At 42.6% G+C, this 24,431-nt stretch overlaps 1 protein-coding gene and 1 long non-coding RNA gene across 3 annotated transcripts; both read right to left on the minus strand.

Moving 5' to 3' along the window:
- Positions 1-682: 682 nt before the first annotated feature.
- Positions 683-9,274, minus strand: GPRC5D (G protein-coupled receptor class C group 5 member D). 2 transcript variants are annotated; one of them, XM_055336801.1, is made up of 5 exons: positions 9,157-9,274; positions 8,893-9,038; positions 7,234-8,171; positions 2,073-2,140; positions 683-957 (listed from the first exon to the last, which is right to left on the minus strand). In XM_055336801.1, the coding sequence occupies exons 3-5, from the start codon at positions 8,126-8,128 to the stop codon at positions 835-837; spliced, it is 1,086 nt and encodes a 361-aa protein (XP_055192776.1). In that variant the 5' UTR covers positions 8,129-8,171; positions 8,893-9,038; positions 9,157-9,274; the 3' UTR covers positions 683-834. The 2 variants fall into 2 exon arrangements, with proteins under 2 accessions (XP_055192776.1, XP_055192777.1); XM_055336802.1 differs by lacking the exons at positions 2,073-2,140; positions 9,157-9,274 and having other exon boundaries at positions 799-957; positions 8,893-9,034.
- A 1,000-nt stretch (positions 9,275-10,274) lies between these two features.
- On the minus strand, positions 10,275-10,971 carry LOC129517078 (uncharacterized). The gene is made up of 2 exons (XR_008665948.1): positions 10,894-10,971; positions 10,275-10,515 (listed from the first exon to the last, which is right to left on the minus strand). It is a non-coding gene; the product is annotated as an uncharacterized LOC129517078 (long non-coding RNA).
- Positions 10,972-24,431: the final 13,460 nt, after the last annotated feature.

Below are 24,431 nucleotides of genomic sequence, written 5' to 3' on the forward strand. Positions count from 1 at the left end.
TTCTCTAGGTTCTGTTTTCTTATCTGTAAGGTGAGGGGGTTGAATTAGACCCTAAGAAGCCCTCTGGTGGCACACATCTAACTCTGGTCCTGTTATATACAATATATGGGTAATAAGAACAGATGGATCCATTGGGAAGGATGTGGGGCTGCAGGAAGATTGAAGGCAAAGTAATTAGTGCAGAGGCATCAGTTCATTGGAAACATCAAGACAGGCAGACTCAGCTGTTTATATGCAACACCTAAAATCATTTATGAGCATCAAGTAGGGTGGCTCTTTCTTTGCTGTTATTGGTTTGTCAAAGCAGGTTACTGACCTCAGCCACATCTGCCGCCATACTCACTGTTGCTGGGTGCTAGAACCTTGGAAAAAAGCCTACCAGTTGCAAGCTATGAAATGTCTGTGTTATTTAAAATGCTCAGTCATGAGGATCCCAGGGCTATAACTTTTATCATAAATTCTGGGTCAATCATATTTAGGGGCCCTTTATAAAAAATGACTAGAGGAGTAATCCAGTAGTACATTGCTAGTGCTCTCTATATTTTGTCACATTAACATGACCCTAATTTTTTCAGACCAAGGTCTTTTAGCTCCATTAGTAAGAGGTGCCAATTTGTTCTTACATGGCTAAGGAAGGGAGTCTTTCAGTTGCATGAAGGAAAAAAGAGACACATAGTCAAGGTAGGGTGGCCAGCAAGATTGTAATTATGGTTGAGAAGGTAGTCTTCTGATGAAGGGCCCAAATGGATGGAAAGGGCTAGGAAGCAGGGGAGGAAGGATGAGCCCATACTTTGTTGGCAGCATGACTCTGAGCTCCCCAGTAGCCCATCAGGGCTACATTAGGATGGTCTTCTGGGTCTTCACTATGCATGTTTCCTGTGGACTTTCATTTTCTGCGTCTTGCTGGGGGCTTGGTTTGGCCAATGGGATGAAACACTCTTGTGTGGGATCAACAGTCTGGAAAAGAAGATATGCCATTGTCAATTTGCTGAGCGAACACAATGAATGATAACTCTCCACAGCTATGTTTAAAATATCACTTCAGCATCACTTAATCCTTTGTTAATAAAAGGAAAAAAATATTGAGGCTATGCATATCAGAATTTTTTTTATACCACCTTCCCTTCTTAATCAGTAACAAGAATCTTTATGCAAGATTCATGACTAGCTGATCACTGGAAATTGAAGTACTCTAAGAAATTCTAGAACAGATAGTATTTTCTCATCATGTTAGTGCCCTCCAGAGGGTTAATTACAGCAAATGATGCATCTCTGTTTTGGTCTGTGTGCCATTCCAGGAAAAGGCTAAGTCTCAGATAACAGACCAGAGGGATTAGCTAGAGTTGCCTCACATGGTTCATCGAACAAACAGCCTAAGCATGACTTTCACCCTCAGATTTTAGTTATGGAGATAAGGATATAAGAATTATGTCCCAGTTTGGTATTTTTGGCTGCCTGTATTTGTATGCCCTCAAGCTATCATGACACAAACACAAGTTACCTCCAATTCTACTTACTAGTGCTTCTGCTTTTGCCTGAAAGGATTAAAATTGGTTATACCCATCTGGTGATGAGGGTGACAGACCTAGCCCAGTTCTTGGGGCAGCTTGGGCTGCAGGAGCTAGACAGTGACTCAGAGAGGCAGCTGGTGGGGCTCAGGGGATTCATTTAGACAACTGATAAATACTAAAAATAGATCTGACCTCATACATATTTACAATTCCCTGTTGTCCCGAGGGCAAAAAGCAGTAAGCTTGTTCCTCTTCACGCTCTGCTCTCACAAACCTTTCGAGCTGCCTTTTTCTTTCCAGCGACATTCACTTGTATCAGAGTACATTGTTGATGGTGTGGGAGGGCCTTGGGCAGGGGCAAAGGCATGACTTGCCTTTATTGCACTCCCCCAATATGGATTATATCTGGATGGCTTAAGTTCCACATGCTTGTGGAGATGAGCCTGCCCTACCTCTCCTTTCTCAGGTCAGTAAAGACACCAGAAATGAAGCCTGACAGCTTTCTTAATTAAGGAGTATTTGCTATGCCCCTCTTTGGTGATGGTAGATGAGCACATTTACCTGCAGCTGAATGGGGGTACCATATGAAGTTAATGCTACATCCTCCTCAGCTCCATCACTGTCTCGGGCTGAAAGCCAAAGGAGGGAAGGGCTTGGGTTAGTGTTAGAGATTCACCTGAAAACAGCACATGAGGACTATGAGAAGACCCAAGGGCTTGCAAAGAGGCTCTTGGCCCTTTAAAAAGGAATTCTCACTTGAGGCTGTTTTTTTTTTTTTTTTTAAATCTATGATTTTAAGAAAGAGGGTTTTTAAAGCTTATGAGGAAGGCTGGCTTTGGATGGCATCTGTGTGTTCAGGAGAGCCACATCTGTGGTTAGTGATTGAAGAGGCTGAACACTGGTCATCACCTTCTAGAGGAAGGGCGCTGCTCACAGTGGGTCAAGGTCTTTGGCCCTGCAGTGTTACCTGTGTGACCTTGCATACCTCACTGTCCTCAACACTAAAATAAAAGGCCTTACCTAGATCAAAGCTCCTTCAGGCTTGATACTCCATAAACTTTGGTTCAGCTTTAAAAAAGCAGACCTAATAAAAAAGATCCCTAGAGACAATTTTATCCCATCACTGAATAATAATCATAATAATAATCACACGCACAGTTATTGGTTTAAGGTCAGGCTTCTCGACAAGACTGTAGGCTCTATGAAGACAGGATCCATGTCTGCTTTAAGGCCAGGCCCTCGCCTTCATATACATATTTGTTGTTTGATGGTCACAGATGTAGCCGGGTCCTGAGTGTTTATGCATAGTGGTTCTCTCACTTACTAGCCGTGTGACCTAGGGCCACATTGTTTAACATTTGATTGCCCTTCTTTCCTGATGGGAATAAAAGAGGGATAACGGTGATCATGATAGTAAATCTACTTCATAGGGTTATCTTGAAGATTGAGCCAATCAATATGTATAAGGCTCTTGGAACAGGGCATGATATGTAGAAAACACTATAATGCTGTACTTTGTGTATTTTTATCCATGGTGGTGCTGGTGGTGTGGTCATAACTGATGCTCTGACATCCTCTCCAAATGGTATTTTTTAGAGGGTTGAATCTTAAGAAATATGAAATGCTCTTCTTTCCCTGGAAGCAGAGTGAACTGAATTCTTGGTTTAACTTTGTGCCTTGAGGCAATATGAGACTCCTTCACACTTAGCATTTTGTTGACCAACATTCATCCAACATGCTCATCAGACCAGATCATAAATGAGAGAAGCCTCATTCTCCAGCAATCTCTAGCATTAGTTGTTGTTCATGGATTTACCAAAGGGCTGCGTGTTTCTCTCTATTAATCCTGCAACCACCTCATGGTGTGAAATCTGAGTTGAATGAGGAAGACCTTACATTTATATGGGGAGGGGGCAGGGATGTTATAACCATCATTTAAAGACAAGGAGCCTGACCTTCTAGAGGTTAAGGAGCTTGGTTTGGTCTCAAAGTTGGAAGGAAGCAGAGCTGAGTCTCAAAGGCAGAAAATCCAGATCCTGCCTTCTTTCTGCTACCCTCATGCTGCCCAATTATTTCATGCTCCCTGGATCTTTAGGAATGTCAAATCCTTGCCTTATCTGCCCTCAGACCAAACAAATCCTGCCCAGACTCATTGTCTTCTTCCCTACTCCATGCGACTTCTCTCTCTGTAACCTGTTGCTCTTGAGGGTGATAAAACAGCAGTTTTGCAATTTGTTCCTGCAAAAGAACAAATAGAAATTACACTGCTTGGGACTATTGAAATTGGTTTCTTCTAGGAAGGGGGGAAATGCCTTGAAGAAAAAAAATGCTGAGAATTGTCAAAAAGGACTGTCCGGCAAAAGCTGGTACTTGCTATAGGGAAAACAATCCAAATGGACTTCAGTTTGCAGGTACATTCTCTTGGTTCATGTCATTTTATAATTATTGACTCCTTTTTACACTGCACAGACTCATTATTTTTGTCTTAATATCTTCAAAAAGACTCAGACTAGCTTTGTACACCTTCAGACAACAGACAGAAATAAATGCCCACAGCAGTGTGATACTTTAAAATATACATGGGTCTTGATTTTAGCAAACTTGATATAACAATACCCTAAGTAAAGCAGATAAAGTAAGCAATAATCCAAACAGAAGCTTTCCCTTGATTAAAAAAAAATTCATGGCTGATACTTTATATTTAGGATCTCCATGAATTAGATCACATTTAAAATTCTCAGTTACAAGGGCAACTGAGTTTTTAAAAGTGCAATCAATATACAGCTCTCTAGGAACACATTTATAATACAGGGCCAAGTATATTTACTCCTATTTGTTTGGTGTCCTATAGTAACATGCTTGAATGCATTTTCATTCTCCACCCGGATGTTTTTATATCTTGGAATTAAGTCCATAAGCCACTTCAGGAAGATAAAGCCTAATCTTCTTTTGAAAGACTCGCAGGGAAGTAGAGTTCTTAATCCCCTTTGGTGATCTATTTCTGTGTTTACCAACTCTTATTTTCACATTTAATCTAAATCCTTCATGCTTTGGGTTGAGTTCATTTCTACATGTTGTCTGTATTTGGAGATATAAAGCAACAGGGCCACAGCCTCTTGGAGAGAGGTTTCCATACTGGTGAAATTCCCTGCTGATCTTTTCTTGTTTTATTCTTCTTTCAGATGGATAATACTGGCCCCACAACCTTGTGGTAAATTAAATAATTATGTGACTGGAGTCACAGCTACAAGCCGTAGTAATCAGAACAGTCACATGACAAATGGATGTCTCATGGACTCAAAATGTCACATTTTGGTATAGAATTTAGAGAAAGATGGGGCAGCCCGGGTGGCTCAGTGGTTTGGCGCCGCCTTCAGCCCAGGGTGTGATCCTGGAGAACCCGGGATCGAGTCCCATGTCGGGCTCCTTGCATGGAGTCCGCTTCTCCCTCTACCTGTGTCTCTGCCTCTCTCTCTCTTTCTCTCTGTCTGTGTCTCTCATGAATAAATAAATAAAAATCTTAAAAAAAAGAATTTAGAGAAAGAACTTGAATAGTCAATGAGGAAGGTATATTAAGAACTACCACTTGTCTCATTTTGTCTCATTGTCTTAATGTTTCCATATTGGTCTGATGCTATAACCCTTAATTATCTTTGTGGTTCTCCCTGAGACTCCCCAAATTGCTCACACTTCTCATTGGTGGATCCCAGAACTGGAATGGGTATTCTCGTTGGAGACTGACCAATGCCAAGCACAAGAGCCTGATGGATCTTGCTGACCACATGTCTGCTTACATGGCACTAGGACTGTTTTCAGAGCCAATGAAAACAAAGACAGTGGTAAGCCGCTTTCCTCCCTCCAGTTTGTGACCTATGGTACATGGGGTTTTTCAGGTTCCTGTTATCACACTCTGCTTGTCTGGCTCTTATCTATCTTGCATTGTATTTTTTTCTGAGCTTGGTGTCATCCTGTATTTTGTACTGAGTTTTCATCGCTCTTCTTATTTTTGACATTTGTATCTTTCCCAGGTGACCTAAATTCTGATTCTGTTGGCCAAGTTTAAGTTTCTGGTTATTCTGCCCAATTTGAAGAGCAATCTGTATCTTTTTTACTACTTTACTGATATATTTTTTATTTTTTTAAAAAACACCAAACTACATCGACAATGACTGTCACTGGAAGGCCATTTCCTGCTCAGAAATGGATTTTCTAACCATACTCAAGTAACAAGGATAGGACCAGGAAATGTGCTTTTGCAAGCCTTAACTCTTCCTCCAAGACACTCTTGAAAACACTTGGAACACTTGTGTCTTCGGATATAGAATATCAATCATTACAAATCCCAGTATGTTTGAAGTATCATAAAACTCTAAAAACTCCTCTCTCTCTTTCCCTCTGACTTTTGTGTACTGGAAACATACCACGACCATAACACAAACACAAGAAGTTTTATCCTAACTTCTGGTGAGAACCATGAGAAGTAGTTTCAGGGATTGACTCTGCAATTCTGCCACAAACCTTAGTGATCTGATGATGCACCAGCAACAGGAAAAGAGAAACTGTTCTAGGAAGGATGTATAGCCTCAATTTCCGACTCTGTCAACTGCACTGAAAGAATTAATGGGTGCATCTATCTGAGCAGCATTTAATTTGAATGTGTAATTAGCCAGAGATTACAGCTCAAAAAAAGTGTATACGCTTAAAGGGAAGGCTTCTATTAATTTTTTTGAGCCTGGTGAACATTATGTGTGCTATACAGTATATAAAATAACATAATTTTTACACATTATAAATAAATTGTGAGGAATCGGATGCCTATTAAGACACAAAAATTGATGTAAAATTTTGATATCGGGTTATGAACAATAGGCCAGATGTTTTAGAAAGGAATGAATGAGTTTTGACATATTTCTAGATAACCAGAATTAGTCACTATTTTTCACAGGTTGTTAGGGTCCAAGCATTTTTGTTGTCATGGTTAATGTATTTTATTCATTAACAAAGTATAGTCAGATGGCTTGGTCTTACATCATGATAAAAATCTGACCAGAAATTTTTATGAAAATGTTACCTAAGCAAGTTGCTTTATTTCTATTAATGATTACACATCTGAGCCTTTATTAGAATTGTGGCTCTTCACCTTTTGTAAACCTTGAAGGCTTTCAAGCAATAAATGGTTTGAAAAGTAGAAATCCAGAAGTTATGGGGCTTTGTGACGTTAATGAGGTGATGAGTCCTATGAATCAGTTTATTATGATGTTTGGGCAAATTAACTTCAAGACTTAAAATTTAAAAAAATGTCAATTGCTGTTGCCAAGATTGACTTTTGCACTTGATGGCCCAAACATCTGGACTTAGCATCATATGTCATGCAATTGCGTGGTCCAAGCCTAATTTGGGGCTGGTTAAATCACTTTATAGTGAGTGCCTTTCTTTACCCAGCGTGAGCACTCAGAGCCACACCCTCTTTATTTAGGCCCTTTGATTAATTTCTGTCTTGGTCTCTTCCCCATAAATCTCTGTATTTTGGAAGAACTGATTTTTCATAAAAGTTTAACATTGATTCTGGCTGTCTTTATCTCCATCCTGGAACTCTTAAGTCACCCATCAAAATTGTGACCATTTCTTTACTGTTCCCTCTTGGTTCATCCTGTTTCTCGATTTCTCTCCTGTTTCTCCCATAGGAGAGCCTCCCTGCTCCCAAAATCCCCTGGGAAAGTACCTCGTGAGAGTTCTTGGTTCTCCACTCTGAAGCTGCATTGGTAGGCTGGGGCTGGGCAGGCATTGCCTGGTAAGGGGCAGTTTTGTCTGCTGGATCTGTAGAGAATGCAGAGCTCAGGTATGATGTACAGCAGCAAGAAGACCCATGCGTTGGTGACCAGGGCAATACAGATGACAGGGTCATCCCACTGGGGCTGCCGCTGGAGCTGTGGGTTGCCTCTCAGGAGCATGGAGATCCACACTACCCAGATGATGATGGAGATGAGTACAGTGACAAAGATGAGCCTTCCATGTTGTTTCCAGTTCTCACAAGGGCCACAGAAAGTGGCTTTGGAGACGAAGAATGTGAGGGCCATCAGGAAGAGGACATAGACCAGGAGTACAACAAAGTCCACATTGAGCTGACAGGGTGTCATATGCATAAACATCATACCTCTGGTCATCATGAGAGTCACGTACTCGATGGCAATGATTACCTGCAACAAGCTGACACCAATAGCAATGCACAGAATTGTCGTCCAAGAGAAGGAGACTCTACCCCGGACCAGCTTCACCAGGTTGGAGGCATGAGCCAAGAGGCATGAGAAACAGAGAGCAAAGAGAACCCCAAAGAGGAAGTAGCGTACGGGGGCAGTTTGCTGATTGAATTGAGCGATGAAGGCAAATGCAAGGCTAAAGAGTCCCAGCACACCCAAGAGGAAGAGGAACTGAGTAGGGAGGGTATTCCACAGGCTGCAGTCTTGAACTCTTCGCAGGAGGAAGAGATATGCCAAGAGTAGTATGATTGTAACCACTATGCCGATTATTGCCAGGGACTCGAGAACAATGCTCCATGCTCCCTCATTGTCACAGACAAAATAATAGTCCTCAGTGGACTTGATGCAGTCCTCATACATGGTGACTTGTAGGTGGACCTCACGAGAATGGATTTCTGTTTCCCTGCAGGAGAAAGATGAGACAAACTCCTGACTATATCTACACACAAGAATGCCTGTTAGGTAGTCCTATTTGGCCACTATAATGTCTTTCACTCCCAACTTTGAAATTGCCCCAAACTATCAAACCCTTAAAACTCTCTTAGCTCCATCTTGCTGGGAAAAGCAGAAAACTCTTCACTTGGAGCTTCCAGATACTTCATCCATTTTCGTGTCACAGTTTGCATCAAGGCTTTTCGAAAACTAAGACAAAACCTTTTTCATAAAATGGGGTGTGTGACCACGTTTGCATGGTTGACGAGATTCCAGCTATATCAGGCTCCAGAACAAAGGTTGTCAACATTAATGGATCTTTGGATCATTGAAAACACTACTGCACTGCCTGAAGGAGATAGGCAGGTAATTTTTCCTCATAGTTCTAATGACTGTTCCTTCTTTTAATTTAAGTCAACACAACACAACACGTTCTTGCTAAATATCTACTATTTGGTCATCAAAGAATCATACAAAATGGCCTGCCTTCAGATAACTTTTTCAACAGTCGAGCCCCAAAATCTATGTCTTTACTGAGGTTGCCTAGGAAAAAATCCCACATATTCATTAGGAAAAAAAGTACTTTGCAGTTGAATACTCCTACCTGGATTCCTCTTCATTTATTCCCAGACCAGCTGGCTGGAGCAATTCGGGTTTATAGCTAAGGGCATGGGCCCTGAATTCCGACTTACCTTCTCTGTGTCCACACTGGAAGTTGAGGCTGTAGTGCCTGAGAGGTTGTAACTGCCAATGAGTAAGAAGGAGACAATCTCAGCTTCTTTAATCTCTCCCCAAATGGGCGGAAGGAGTGGAGGCCCTCACTCAGTTCCTGCAGTGCCTATAAAAAGAACCGGAAGGTCAGAAAGACACACCTATTCCAGTTTTACAGCAACTTTTCTACAGAGATTTCTTTGGTGAGAATAATTATTTTTTAGTCTAATGCTAACCAGAGGCACCTTGGTCTTGGGGGTTCCTGAAGGTGACTTTAGGAAAGACTGTCTCCTCTCCGTATGCTCCACTGTGTTTAGGAAGCCTCAAGAAGCCCTCACATTGGCTGTTACGTGAGGACACTTCAATTCTTCTTCTGACCTACTCCCTAGAGAGCCATCTCTGGAGTCTTCCCCACAGCTTGATTTTGATTGTGAGAGCCAAAAGAGCATCTGTTCAACAAAGGAATGAGTTTTACTGGGCCATAAAGAAGGCCCATGTGCATTTAAAGGACTGGTGGTTGGAAAAATTGTGTAAGAGGGGACATTTGTCTTCTCTACTACTCTCTCTTCCTATTAGAAGTCTTTCCTTGGGCTTTGGCTGTCCATCAGGTGTGGGCATCTACATGGACCAGCTCTTCCTGGTTATGCCAAAGATTTTGGTGTAATTTCCCTTTATCCTTCCTCTCCTCATCCCCATCAGAATGCACTTGTTCTGGGTTTCATTCCATTGGGGTCCCCATCCCAGGGCCCAAGATAGAACTCACAGTTGAATTTACCAGCTGATACCGGTATAAAAATTCCTTTCCTCCTGTGACAGTGTGTAATGAAGCTCAGAGTAGTGTTCAGCCTGTACTGACTGCACCCCTACTTCCCCAATTTACTCTTGGTTCTTTCCCTGGATATTTGCATTTTGACAGAGGACTTACAGAGACCCCAAATCAGTACCTGTTGTCTGGTTTCAAGTCACCTGTGTGGTCTGACCCTATCTTTCTCATCCAATGTATTTCTTTCAGGCCTCCTGGCTCTATGGTTTATCCAGGTTGGCTTTCCCACTGCATCATAAAGAAACAAGCTCCCGGCTGCTTGCCTTCTCTTAGATGTTGTCCATGGTCTGAATTGCCTTTTGCTTATTCCCACTGATCCTGTTTTCTGACCTAATACTTTCCCTACCTCTAAGATTTAGCTCTTACCTACTCTGTGAGCTTTCCTGCCTTCCCTGATCTCTGGAGCCCTCACCGATTACTTCCTACCACCAACGCCACAGCATCTTGGGTCTGTGCTGTTCACAACTCTGGAAGCTATATTTTCTGCCCATTTTTTGCATCAATTTTTAGTAAAGAAAACAGTAAAATAGTAACAAGCAATAAATTTATTAATTTATTTTATTTGTATTAGCCTCACCTCCTTGATGAGATTTAAAGCTGTTTGAGGGGGGCAGGTTCCACATTTTATTCCCTCATAGCACCTGACCCTGAGGGGAGAACCTTCCAGGTGATGGGTGGGCTGCTCAGCTGAAGGAAGGAGTCTAATGATAGAATTCCAGGTCTTGCGAAGGTATGTTTTAGCAGTGTGGTTTTCCAACAGATGCTTTTTGATGGGAACCACCTGCAAATAAGTCAGGACCTTAACAAACCCCAGATGAATTCATTCTGAAGTGGTGTTCTATCTTTAGAGACTCCTCAACTTTAAAGAGCCATTTCTTTCCCCTTTGAGAGAAGAATATTTTAGGGAGGAGAGTCCTCTCCTTTACTTGCTTTAGGCATAATTGTGGTTTGTTGGAAACTGTAAAAGCTAATCTAAAGTTTACATTAAGGGTGAAGAGTTTTTCTAGGTGATGAAATGTGACATCCATGAGAATTTGCTCAAAGAGCCTAATGAGTGGTTAAATTGCTGTCTGTAGAACAGTAGAGGATTTTCCATTTAATTCCTCCAGAGAACTGTTCTGGTGACCCCTTCCCCACCTCCTCCCTTCCAGTTAGTTACCACTCATGGCCACTCCTCACTGTGGTGATATTTCCATTTCTGGCATACTTGTCTTCTAAGGAGATTCTTTGTGACCTTGATGGCTTGAGGCAGATGAATTAATGGGTTAATGACCACAAAGCCCTTTGAGGATCTTAGATAAAAGAGCTTGTCTCAGGTACTAATTATTGCTATTCTAAAATCTAGGGTCATGGAATTAACCCATCTGCTGCTAGGCCTTAAGGAAATGAGGGCCTCCTTTGCCTACACACATCCACATTACTCATGTCTCCTTTCTTTTGGCTTTTATGTGGCAACAGCATCACACCAAACAGCCCAGATATGGCTTTGATGAATCCAAGTATATTGATTATAACAAGTCCAATAAAAATGAAGACAAAACAGTCAAAAGGCCAAACGCCTTTTGCCAAACACCAATTTGTGTTGTCTCCTTCCAGAAACAGAACTGGAGGGAATGTTAGAGGTTACCTAGTCTAACCCTTCCATTAATAATTAATAAGAAGAAGGCCAATATTATAACATGATGAATTTCATAATAAGGAGGCAGAGGCCCAGAGAGATGAAGAGATGTACCCAAGGTAGAGAATGTTAGATGGGACAGCCAGGGTTGTCTGACTGTTGGAATATTCTTGGCACTATCCCAGGTTGCCTTCCTGACCCTTCCCATCTCAGGAGGACAAGCCTTGAAAGAGACAAGCACTGAGACATGACATGTGGGTCATGACCATAAAAGAAAGAAAAAGCATAGACTATGAGAGAGTGTCAGATATTCTGTGTCCTTCAAGAAACCCTGTAATTATCATGACTGCCTGTGTAAGGACTGGCTGTGTAAGAGGGGGGTTGCTAACCAGGAATGGGTTCTTTGCTCATTTTGCTCCCTAGCAACTACAGGGCTGGCTTCATGGATGTGTAACCAATGTAATTGTTCAGAGACCTCCATTCAGAAGGATCCCAGGCTGGAAATTTCATGCTCTGTGGTCTCTATCTTGAAATTCCTAATTTTATCTTCATGAAATTGTGTTTTGAACATGAAGTCAGATGGGACAAGAAGCATGCACTGGGGGTTTGGAGCCTGGGCTCAGGTATGATCCTGTCTCCCATTTCCTCACTGCTTCCCTAAGACAGGTTCTCTGTCACCTACTCTCTATCACTCCTTGGTGCTCTGGGTCATTTGGCTTCTCCATTTCTGCTCCTGATCCGTGACTGTGGCCACACTCTACCAGGGTCACCTGTCCCCATGGGTTGAGGTGGTGGGCTCTTAGAAAGGGGAATTGACTTACCCACATCCAGTCAGGCTGCTCTCTTGTGATGCTAGCCCCCCACCAGCCATGCGATCACTAGGGTAAACAACCCATGCACTTAAAACCAGCCTGTACCCATACAGCCATTCGGTTTTCATTTTCAGTATAGTATTCAATAAACCATCTGAGATATTCAACACCTTATTTTAAAATAGGCTTTGTATTGGATGATTTTGCCCAACTTTATGCTAAAGTTCTAAGCACATTCAAGGTAGACTAGGCTGGGCAGCCCTGGTAGCTCAGCGGTTTAGGGCCACTTTCAGCCCAGGGCATGATCCTGGAGACCTGGAATCAAGTACCACATTAGGCTCCCTGCATGGAGCCTGCTTCTCCCTCTGCCTGTGTCTCTGCCTCTCTCATGAATAAATAAATAAAATCTTACAAAAAAAAAAAAGGTAGACTAGGCTAAGCTATGAAGCTTGGTAGGTTAGGTTTTTTTTTTTTTTAAAGATTTTATTTATTTATTTGAGAGAAAGAAAGCATGATCATGGGAGAGGGGTAGAGGGAAAGGGACAAGTAAACTCCCCGCTGAGCAGGGAGTGTGACACGCTGGGCGATCTCAGGGCCCTGGGATCATGAGCTGAGCCAAATGCAGACGCTTAACTGACTGAGCCACCCAAATGCTTCAGGTTAGGTGTATTAAATGCATTTTCAACTTACTATATGTTCAACTTGTGATGGGTTTATCTGGATGTAACCCCATTATAAATCAAGGAAGTTCTGTATACCATAATGTCTCATCAAATCTGTATTATTGCAGAACATAATTATAGTCTCATATAAATTTTGTGATTCAACTTGATCAAAGCACTGATGTAAGTTGTCAACACTTTTAGTTAGATCAGGTATGAATGACAGGAAAATTTTTGTGGAGGATTTTTTGTGTTGTTTAATTTTACTTACAACTGGATTAAGTATAATCTTTGAGTTGGAAAAATATGTTGTTGATTCAATATCATTTAGACTGGAAAAATTGTAAAAGAATTATAGAGTTGGACAACAAATATGACTAGAAACTATGTCAGAGTTATTAAAAACTAATTAACAATCATGGTTTATTCATCACGAATCTTTGGCACCTAAAGAAATTTTTCTTGAGCCTCATGGATTTATTGAAATCAAATGAGATGCCAGTTAGCAAAACTTGTAGAAATATATTGTTCAGATATTGGTGCTGACCATATCTACTTACTATATGTAGTACAATTCCTGGTTGCCATAAGATAAAATATTTAGCAAAGTATGATACATAAACTCAGAAATAAGATTTAGATTTCTTGAATTGGGAAAATATCTTATTTGCCAAATATTTTTGGACATGATACTGGATAGTAAAAGTGCATATTTGGCTGATTTGGGGCATTCTTAACTACCATTTTGGAAGAAAACCATATATATATATATATATTTTAAAGATTTTATTTATTTATTCATGAGAGACATAGAGACATAGACATAGAGACATAGGGCAGAGGCACAGCCAGGGGGAGAAGCAGGCTCCCTGTGGGGAGCCTGATGTAGGGCTCGACCCCTGGATCCCAGGATCATGACCTGAACTGAAGGCAGAAGCTCAACCACTGAGCCATCCAGGTGCCCTGGAAGAAAACTATATTTTAACATGTCAAACACATTCAAGGATTCCAAAAAGGATTGGCAATTTTAAAAGATGGTCGTTATGTAACATTCCTCCCATCAAGAAATGGGATTGAATTCCTTTCCACTTGAATCTCAGCTGATTTTCTTGTAACCAATAAAATATGGTGGGAGTGATGATGTATAAATTCTGCGGTGGTCAAAATGAGACTTGCAGCTTCTGCTTTGGTCCTTTGGAATACTTGGTCTCCAGATGATTTCTCCTGAGACACAGCTGTGAAGCTCTGAGAATCCCAAACCACCTAAGAGCCCACATGTAGGTTTGCTGGTCAACAGCACCAGCTGAGTCCAGTCTTCCAGCCATCCATGCCAAAGCACCAGACATAAGACTGGAAAAGCCATCTGGGAAATGGATCCTCTTGTTCAAGGTGTTCACTTGAAATTTCACTGAATGGAATTTATGTACATGTCTGTATGCAAAATTATTTGCATTGCTATGAGTTTTCTACAAGTTAATGTTTTTTTTTTTATTTTTTTTTTTTTTAATTTTTTTTTTTTATTTATTTATGATAGTCACACAGAGAGAGAGAGAGAGAGAGAGAGGCAGAGACACAGGCAGAGGGAGAAGCAGGCTCCATGCACCGGGAGCCCGACGTGGGATTCGATCCGGGGTCTCCAGGATCGCGCCCTGGGCCAAAGACAGGCGCCAAACCGCTGCGCCACCCAGGGATCCCTACAAGTTAATGTTTATTTCTACAGAGTTCTAAACAGCCAAGTCAATACTGGGCGAAGGCAAAGGTGACATTGGCAATTACTACTGAGTGGATTTGCAGAATCAAGTATGCATTAACACATTTAGAGAGATCTACACTAGTAAAGTTGGGTTGATTTTTTTTTTGACTGGTTTACCAATGTGTTATTCTCTTGTTTTTCATTTTTAGAGGCGAATACCTACCTCCTTACCCACTGAATGGTCAAATGACCAAAAATTAGCATCTGGGAGTGTGCATGGTATTTAACAAGATAGCAAATATTGGCTTAGCTAATACTAGAAATAATGGATATCTCCGGAAAATTTGTGGACAACATGAATGCCTGTAACTTTAAATGTAACTTTAATAAACTGTTGGCTTTTAATAGAAGGCTCTGTATGACCCAGTGATAAAATGTCCTGGTGACAGGTCAGCTTTTTTTCTGTAGTAGAAATACAGATAATACTTTTCAAGGTTGTTCTTGTCATATTCTCAAACACATGCCAATTTCCCATCTACCCTCTAAAATTGTTCCTATTTTTAAGATTTGAAGTGCACTGAAACTTCATTCAGCGCTCCAAATAAAAACTGACATGTTTTACTTGGGTGGGTGGGGGAGGGGAGGCTATCAACCTAGAAAAGCCAAAGGCACATGTCCCTAGAGGATCAGAAGCACCAGCATTCCAATAAAAGGATGTTCATTCCAAAGTCTTTAAATTTCCTTATAAATGTAATAATTCTACTTTCTGGACATTCCTAACATCATTGCAACATATAGAAGGGAACATTACAAAATTAGTTTGAGTGAGATAAAATGAGAGATATTCTTACACTTCATTTTCCTCTCAAAGTCCTAATCATTCCTTTTTAGAGGAAATTCTGAAGCTTGAAAGAACATTTGAATAAATTATACATTTGCTTTTCACTGAATCTGAACCAATAACTCTGAATCAATAATTGAATTGCCTTGGTGAACAGAAAAGAGAATAAATAATTGCATTTAATTCTGACACTGAAAAATGATTAAAAGACATTATGTTTATTATTTAGGTTGAGATTAAGAAAAATTTCTAGCGTTGATTAGTAAGTATTAACATATTACCAATCACAACAAACTTTTTGGGTGAATTTGTAGGGTTTTCAACTTTGGATTAAAAAGGCAAAGGACAAAGGTCAACAGTGTGTACTAGTTTCATCAAATGGGCTCTGGACTGGAATCTGGCTTGGGTTTGGGTATCAGTTATGAATTATCTCTCTGATCTGGGACAAGTTTCTTGATATTTCTCAGCTTAAATAAATGTTTTCTCTTTCCTGTGAGTATATTTACACAGAGAAAAAACATCAGTGATTTTTCTGATAATTTGATGTGGTCTGGGTGAAAAGTTTTGAAAGCAAATGGATGGTACAAAGCACACAGAAGTTTAAGACTGTTCAACCTAGGAATACTATTAATTTTTAAAGAACTTTCATACCTTAATTACCAACATGTGAACTATTATGTTAAATTCAAATTTTAGGTTTTAGGATAAGGTACCTTATTTAGAATAAGGTAGTCCATTTATTTACTTCTAGAGCCTCTTTCTAGAAATGTATTACAGCATTAATTCATTTATTTGCTCATTAGTCCTTCTAATGACTTTTTTTTGAGCGTCTATTTCATGCCAGCTACTATATATGTGCCTGAGATGTCACAGCTAATGAGATCTAGGACCCATTGTCTGTATTCAGGTTGCTTACAGATGGGGTGGATGGAGAGTGAGCAGATAATGGAAATGTTAGGTATTCAGTAAATAATCTGTGGGCACACAAAGGGGAGGATCAGAGAAGACCTTTCAGAGGAAGCGATGTCTAAGCCAATCTATGTGAAACAAAGGGTCAGAGTGCTCCAGTTGGAGGACACAGTCTGCGTGTGCAGTGGCCAAGGCCAGGAATGGCAAGTAAGTGAGTGGGAGGCAAGGCAAAAACTGGTGAGAGAGCAGGAGGGGCCCAGGGCTTTGTATTGTAAAGAGTATAGATGTTATTCTGAGGGTAATTTTATTTATTGCATTTAAGCTTTATATTGCATTACACTTAATATAATCCATTTATTCCCCTATCCAACACATTGTTATGGAGCATCCGTAAGTATTTCTTGTGTCAAATGCTGTGAAGAAGACAGATATGTTTCTTGCCTCGATGAGCTTACAGTTTGGTGGGAGAGCAGGAAGTAAAATAGTCAATAAAAATATATACATATTTACTGATTGTGGAAAGTACTATAAAAGATGTTGTAATAGGGAATAATGGAGTGGGGTGTCTCTGGTAAGGCGGGTTAGGAGGGCAGAGACCCAGGGGATGGGAAAGAGCCAGCCACGACCATGCGGAGGGGGAGGAAGAGCAATCCAGGCAGGCAGGGGAAGATGCCAACAAGTGTGGAGTGTCTGAGGAATGGAAAGAAGGCCATCTGTATCTGCAGCAAAGGATGAGAGGGAAATAGGAACTGAGCATCAGATGGTGCAGGGTTGGCACCCAAGAGTTACAGGGCGGTTAGCAGGAGCACCTGGGTGGCTCAGTCGGTTAAGCATCTGCCTTCGGCTCTGTATAAAAGAGAGGAGCCCGTCACAGGAGTTTATGCAGAGGAGAGGCATAATCAGAGCCAACCTTTGAAAGAATCCCTCTGGCTGCTGAACTGATTCTGTACTGTAGTAGCCACAGGCCTGGGGTTAGGGGTGGGGACAAGACAGGAAGCAGATGGTCAGAGAGGTGTCCTCTCCCAGGTGACTTGGGCTGGCCTGTGACACTGAAGTAGTGAGAAATGATTGGAGTCTATATATATTTTCAAGCTAGAACTAACAACATTTCCCATTAAACTGCGTATGGCATGCGAAAGAAAAAGTCAAGATGATGGCAAGGTTTTTGGTTTGAGCAATTAGAAAAATGAAAAATGAAGAGGTGAAGCAGGTGGGGGTTCAGGGGTCCAGTTTTCCGTCATTCTCTGTCTCTCAAACACCGGCAAGACAGAGAATCCACTCCCAGAGAGTCCCTTGAATCTCACAGGCTCTCCCCCACCGGCCTCCTTATATCCTGCGGTGGGCCCCTCTCTTTTATACAGAGGAAAAGACAAAGCTTTCAAGTGGCCTCTGAGGCCTGAAATGACCCATCCTTCTCATTACTTCTCTGACCTCATCTTCTGTGCTCTCACCTTTCTGCTCCAGCCCCTCTGACCTGTCAGTTCTTCCTCAGTCACTTAGGCTCCCCTTGTCTTAGGGCTTTGCGCTGGCTGGTTCCTCCGCCTAGAATGTACTCCCCCCCCCCTCCCCAGAGGAGCACGTGGCTAATGTGCTCTCTCGCTGCCCCATCTTTGTTCTCCATGGGGCCTTTCCACACTGGTAACAATCTCACACCATCCTCTAACGCTGCCTATTCTCCTAGCCTGCTCTACCTTCTAATTTGGCCATAGCATTTATTACTTTATAAAATATAAGGTAGTAAATGATTTATTATTTCTACTGTGTACTACCTGTATTACCCAACTCTACAGGGACAAGGGTCTTTGTTCTGATCACTGATGAATCTAATTGCCCGTGACCGTGCTTGGCATATAGTGAGGGCTTGATAACTATTTGTAAGTGAATGAACGATACAGAAGGAATCAGCAATGTGTGAAGCCAGAGAGTAGAGCCTAACGCAATAAACACGGGCTAAAGCATGGTTTATACAGGGAAGACTCAGAGGCAGGGGGTCAGCAAAATGTGTGGAGTGCCCCCAACTGTCACTCTTGGCCAGGCTTGGCTTGAAGCACTCTGGTTGTGCTCCAGGAGAGGTCTCCACTCTTTTCTTTTTAATTGTTGTTTAAGATTTTATTTATTAGAGAGAGAGAGAGAGAGAGAGAGAGAGAGAGACCGGGGAGAGGAGTAGAGGGAGGGGGAGAAGCAGACTTTCCCCTGAGCAGGGAGCCTGATGCAGGGCTGGGTCCCAGGACCCCAGGATCATGGCCTGAGCTGAAGGCAGATGCTTAACTGACTGAGCCACTCAGGCACCCTGAGGGGCTTCCCCACTCTTCCCCACCCATCCCTCTGTCAGAGGAGTGGGGAAACAACTGGCCAACTGATCAAGTTAAAATAGGGGCTTTCCAAGCAGGAGAATGGCCTTGTTGACAAGAGGAATGCTCTGATCTCAGATGACAGCCGTATGGGAGAGAAAGAAGCTGCTTGAGGACCACCCAGCAACTAAAGAAGACTTATCTCTTCCCAGGATGGTTTCCAAGTCTTTGACTCGAGCTAGGAGGCAGATGGTGTGCTGTTTGGAGAGCCAAGGAGGACTGAGGGAGGGAAAGGTTGTGAGGACCAAGAGTTCAGTTTCGGACACATTGTGTCCGAGGTACCTGTGAATTGCGTGTGTGAATGTCAAGGAGTTTGTCTGATAAATGCTTTCTGGAGCTTGTAGATTTCTTTTTGCTTTTTTTTTGTACTTTTCTTTATGTGCCAGCTTCCTGTTGGCACCCAGCCGGATGGCAGACAGGGAGACAGGTGGCCAGGGTGCCCCTCCACCCTCATTTTCCAGCTGTCTCTCAGCAACTGCATGAATTAGGAAGTACATTCTTTCATTTCTTCATCCCATAATCAGGCTTGGAGCTTTTTCTAAGACCTGGTATTCTGCTGGGAGCTGAGAGTATAAGAACTAATAACATTAAATATCAGCACTCAAGAAATCACATCTCATTGGTGAGATATGCTGACAAATATTGAGATTTATGCTAAGGTGTGTGTCGCTTGAAGAATAAATGAATACATCCACCTCCCTTCCTACCAGAAAAAGACCCCTAATGAGGGTGAGTCTTACCAATGACCTATTAACCCTTATGAGTTAGGGACCCATTTCTTTTATTTTTTTTAAAAAATCTGACAGTTTATTCTCTTATGTTTTTTTATTTAAAAATTTTTAATTGGAGTTCAATTTGCCAACATATAGCATAACACCCAGTGCTCATCCCGCCAAGTGCCCCCCTCAGTGCCCATCACCCAATCACCCCAACCCCCTGCCCACTCCCCCTTCTACTACCCCTTGTTCATTTCCCAGAGTTAGGTGTCTCTCATGTTTTGTCAACCTCACTGATATTTTCACTCATTTTCTCTCCTTTCCCTTTAGTGAAAGGGAATAAAGGGACCCATTTCTTATTTCCACATGCCTGCAGGCCACGTTTTGAAAAGAGATGGGATGTATACAGAAGTTAAGTCAGAGAGGTGGGCTGGAATCAAATACTTGGGAGTCACCAGCACATGAATGGTCACAGAGCCCACGGGCATGATCTGTGACATCGTGGATGGGCTCACCTTGGGAAGATGTGCAGAATGACATGATGTGTCAGGAAGAGGGTAGGGTGTGCCCCCGCCTGGAGAACACCAGGGACTTAAGGGCAGGGTGGGAAGAGAGAGAGGCCCACGAAGGCAGTAGAGAGTAACCTGAGGTAGGTGCATTTGAGACCGATAGACCACAGGTGCCAAAGGAGAAAAGCCAGGGAGAAGGGGGGATCTCTGTCAAATGATACAGAGGAGCTATCCACCCTGATATAGATCAAAATATGCCTGTTGGACTTTGTGAATGAAGATCAATTTCAGAGGAAGTTTTAACATCTATCAACAGAGTGAACAAGAGGAAAGGAAATGAACACTCTGTGTGTAAAGTAATTTGTAAAGCAATTTGTGGAGGAAATGAGAGAACTGAGATGCACTGGAAAACAAGATAGGACCAAGGGAAGTGTCTCTGCTTCAACTGGAGGGTGTGAGATGATTCTACGTGGAAAGGAGAGAGTCAGGGAGAGAGAAAGGTTGAAATCACAAGGATGGAGCAAGATGGGCCAAAATGCCTAGAGAGGTGATACCTGGCCCCAGTGCAGGTGACAGGATGAGCCTGGATGGACAGTGGGACCACCTCATCCTCTGAGAGAGGGGAGGAATCAAGGATGGTATTCTCCAATGACCACTGAGCCCTTGTCCTACAAGTTACATGAACTCCCGTAACTCCACTTCCTCCATGGGGCCTTTGCAGGTACAACCAAGTGCTAAAGGTTCCTCTTCGTTTCTGGAATGGTTGAGGCATGACTGGGCTCTGCCTCTACTGTAGGCTTCTCCATTCCTGATGCACTCTGCTCACCCAGCAAACACCCTGTGGGAATGCCCCCTTTGGGTGGCCCAGAAGAAAGGACTCTAAAATCAAGAGTGGAGAGAGCATGATTGAAGACATGTATTATATATTCAGAAGTATGTAATAGAAATTATTTAAGGAGGGGCAGTGGTTCTGTGTTTGCACTGGTGGCATAAGATCTTTTAGCTAAATTTTAATCTGTAGAGGGAGAGAGAGAGAGACAAGACAGACAGGGCTGCTGGTTGGACAGGTGGCAGACAGGTTGCTGCTGCATATCTGTGTTGTCTCTGAAGTTCATGGGGTTTGTTCACCTAAATTTCAGGCAGTGGGACATACCCTAGGGATATGGGGTTCTATCATTGCCACTTTGGTTGAACCTCGGAATAAATTATACAAGGAGGAGGGCACATCCACAACTGGAGAGACAACTCCCTCCCAGCCTCCTTTCCTTCTCGCCAGGTGAGGAAACCAGACATCGAACTGAATGTTTGGGAGTATTTGGTCCTGGAGTCAAGCTTCCTGAGCTCGCATTCTGGCTCTGTCAGGTACCATCTGTGCAGCCTGGGGTATGTTAATAGGCCTTCCTGAGCTGCCCTAATAAATGGGTAGAGGTGCAGAGCCTGTAACAACCTCATGGGCTTGTTGTGTAGGATAAATAAGGCAATTCATGCAATGAGTTTGCATAGTGCCTGGGACTTGACGAATGTTCCATAAATGTTAGTTATCAAAAGCTCTCTTTTAGAAATTCAGAATAATCTACATTAGTGAGACTGAGCATTCACCGTGCGCATGTCCTTATGCTCTGGGGGTGGGGTGGGGGGGTGACATAGGGAAGAGGGCATAACTGGAGGAATTAGGGAAGAATTCAAAGTCTCTTCAGCTGATATTTGAGGGATATGCAGAGGAGACGTGGGGAGGTTCTAGATGTGCTAGCAGTGCTGGCAAAGGCACTGAGCAGGGGAGGTGAGGGGCACCTTAGGGGAACCAGCATTTATTCTCATGCTGCTGGAGGATGAGGAGCCCAGGAGAGAAGAGGCATGACATGAGAAGCTGGGTGTGAGCCAGCTCATCAGATGACCTTTTGATGAGGGTCTAATGAATTCATTGCCAACAAAAACTAAATTCAAGTTTCAGTTGGAGTTTGACTACGAGATCGCTCTATGCAGCCCATACCAATTCCTGCTGCACCTCCATCCAGTCCACTTTGGCATTTTCACCGTGGGCAGGTTGATTCTTGATTTTGCATTTGTGTCTATTGCCTGAGTCTCTCCCCAGATGATGATGGCTATAGAGACAAAGTATTTCTTTTTTTTTTTTTTAATTTTTTTTTTATTTATTTACGATAGTCATACAGAGAGAGAGAGAGGCAGAGACACAGGCAGAGGGAGAAGCAGGCTCCATGCACCAGGAGCCTGACGTGGGATTCGATCCCGGGTCTCCAGGATCGCGCCCTGGGCCAAAGGCAGGCGCCAAACCGCTGCGCCACCCAGGGATCCCGAGACAAAGTATTTCTAAATAAAAAACCGTAGAGCTAGTCAAGAATATAAATTCAAAGGCAGGATCTACAGTATTCAACCAAATAAATACCCATCGATGTGGCATGCTATGAAGCTTTAATTACTGTGCTCAAGATCAAAGTAGTATTACTCAGGAGTGGAGAAGCCAAATGGAAGTGAAGGAAGTCTTCCTTAAACAAGTGATGACCAATTCCCTGAGCTTAGCCAAATGTTCCACCGTATTTATACCCACAATGACCTTATGGAAAGAGGGAGTGTGGTATTGTGCTGTGTTAGGTTCGGGACACAGTTTACTGGGTGGTGCTCACAAAGGACACAAGGATGTTAATGCCACAGGAAGATGGCTTCTGAATGAGGCAGAGCATCCTTCTATCTGCACTTCCAGGCTGTGTTCCTGAGCACTAAACCCTGAGCATTGTTTAGATATTTGTTAATATCTGTACTTTACTATTTTCCAACTTCATTATACCGTGATCTAAAATATTAGCCATATGCTCAACTCTAGACCCTAGGGAGAGGAGGAGTGAGACGGGGCCAGAGGATCTTTTCAAGTTCTATTTTGGGAAAGATACAGACAAGACATGGGAGTCAGGAAAAGAGATTGCTTTACTTGTCCATAGATTGGCAATTAGAAACCCTGGTCTCCATGGTTCTGTTTTTCATTTTAAATCCAGATCGAGAATAAACAATTTATTTCCTTTGCTCCTGGCTCTCTTTTCTCTGAATTCACTATATCACCATCATCCAATCACCCCATGTCCTCACTGAGGGGGAGGAGACCTAAAACCAATCTCTTCCTAATCTTAAGGGATGCTCCACTATATGGGGGTTTCAAAGGGGGAGGAGACATGGCCAGGGGAGGTGGCAAAGTGCTCCTGTGCCATTTGCATCAGCTCATAAGTAAGAATGTAGAACTAAAACCTTTAAGAGCCTTTGCAATCTGGCCTCAACCCGTCTCTCCAGCTGTCTCCCATTTCTCACTGTCCCAAATTATAGGCTCCTAGTATACCCCCCTACTCATTGTCTCCTAGCAGAAGCCCCTGTAGGCTAGCGACTCCAAAGCCATTCTGAATATCATTCTTCTTTGCTGCTCCCCACTATAGAGCCTGGGAAGCCAAACGAACACTTTCCTCATCTCTTTTGCAGATGTAGGTGACTCTGTGTCAGCTCTGGCCCATTAGATATACATGGAAATCTGATGGGGGAGCTTCTGCTTTTGTTTCCTCATAAAATTAGACAGATACTATTGATACAACCTTTGCTCCTCTCCCTTTTTTCCTGCTTTGAACATGGATGTGATGGCAGGAGCAGCACCAGCCATCTTGCAGCCATGAGGGAAATAGCAAGGAAAGTCAGAGATGTAGGCATGGAGCTGCTGAGCCTACTGCTAGGTTTCTTACTATGTGAGGACATAAAAGTGCTTTAGTTTAAGCTGCTGTTGGTTCAGTTGTCTGTTACTCACAGCTGAATTCATCCCTAAATGTGGCCCTGAACTAGGTGCTGGGGGCATAAGGGGGAACAAAGTAGGTTTGGGCCTCCTTCTTATTATCGAGAGAGAGAGAGAGAGAGAGAGAGAGAGAGAGAGAGAGAGAAAGAGTTAAGTCTCTAAACTGCAAATGATGGTTTGTCTTAAGAAGGAAAACATAAACACAACTCTATGATGGAGAACTGTGGGGGGATCCTGGGTTAGACAGAGGGGCCACTGAGGACCTTAGGTTAGGACCCATAGGATGAGAAGGCCCAGCTGCTTGAAAATGAGGTAAAAAGGGCTTCAGGCAGACATAACAGCTAGTGCAAAGGCCCTGGGACAATAAAGACCTTAGTATATTCAAGGAAGTAAAAGTTCACCAAGGCCAGAAGATTAGAGGAAGAGATAAGAGAAAGGAAGGGGTAGGAGTGGTCAGGGGCCAAATCACACACAGCCTGGCAGGGCATGAAATGGAGTATACATTTCAGTCTAAGGGCAAAGTGAGAGTTTTAAAGCCAAGTCCTCCTGGATGTTGCCTAGAAACAGATGGAAGGGAAGTGAGACTAATTAGGTCACTGCAGGAGTCCAGGGAAGAAAGATGGTGACAAGCCCTAGGATGATCCAGTGGAGGCAGACTTGCCTCAGTGGCACTTACTGATATAGTAATGCAGGCTGGTCACCTCCTCCTCGTTGATTTTCTCATTTTCCTCCCATACGACTGGTTTTTTTTTGTGTGTGTGTGTGTGTGTGTGTTTGTTTTTGTTTTTGTATTTTCTAATCAGGT

Source organism: Nyctereutes procyonoides, unplaced genomic scaffold (assembly GCF_905146905.1).
Source record: "Nyctereutes procyonoides isolate TBG_1078 unplaced genomic scaffold, NYPRO_anot_genome, whole genome shotgun sequence".
In the NCBI taxonomy this organism is placed as follows: domain Eukaryota; kingdom Metazoa; phylum Chordata; class Mammalia; order Carnivora; family Canidae; genus Nyctereutes; species Nyctereutes procyonoides.

Excerpts from the sequence above, each read along its gene's own strand:
- GPRC5D (XM_055336801.1), bottom strand. The coding sequence starts at position 8,128 with ATGTATGAGGACTGCATCAAGTCCACTGAGGACTATTATTTTGTCTGT. Across the intron at positions 2,141-7,233 it reads GAACCAAGAACTCTCACGAG|CCCGAGACAGTGATGGAGCT; the intron begins GTACTTTCCCAG and ends TTTGGCTTTCAG. Across the intron at positions 958-2,072 it reads GTACCCCCATTCAGCTGCAG|ACTGTTGATCCCACACAAGA; the intron begins GTAAATGTGCTC and ends CTTCTTTTCCAG.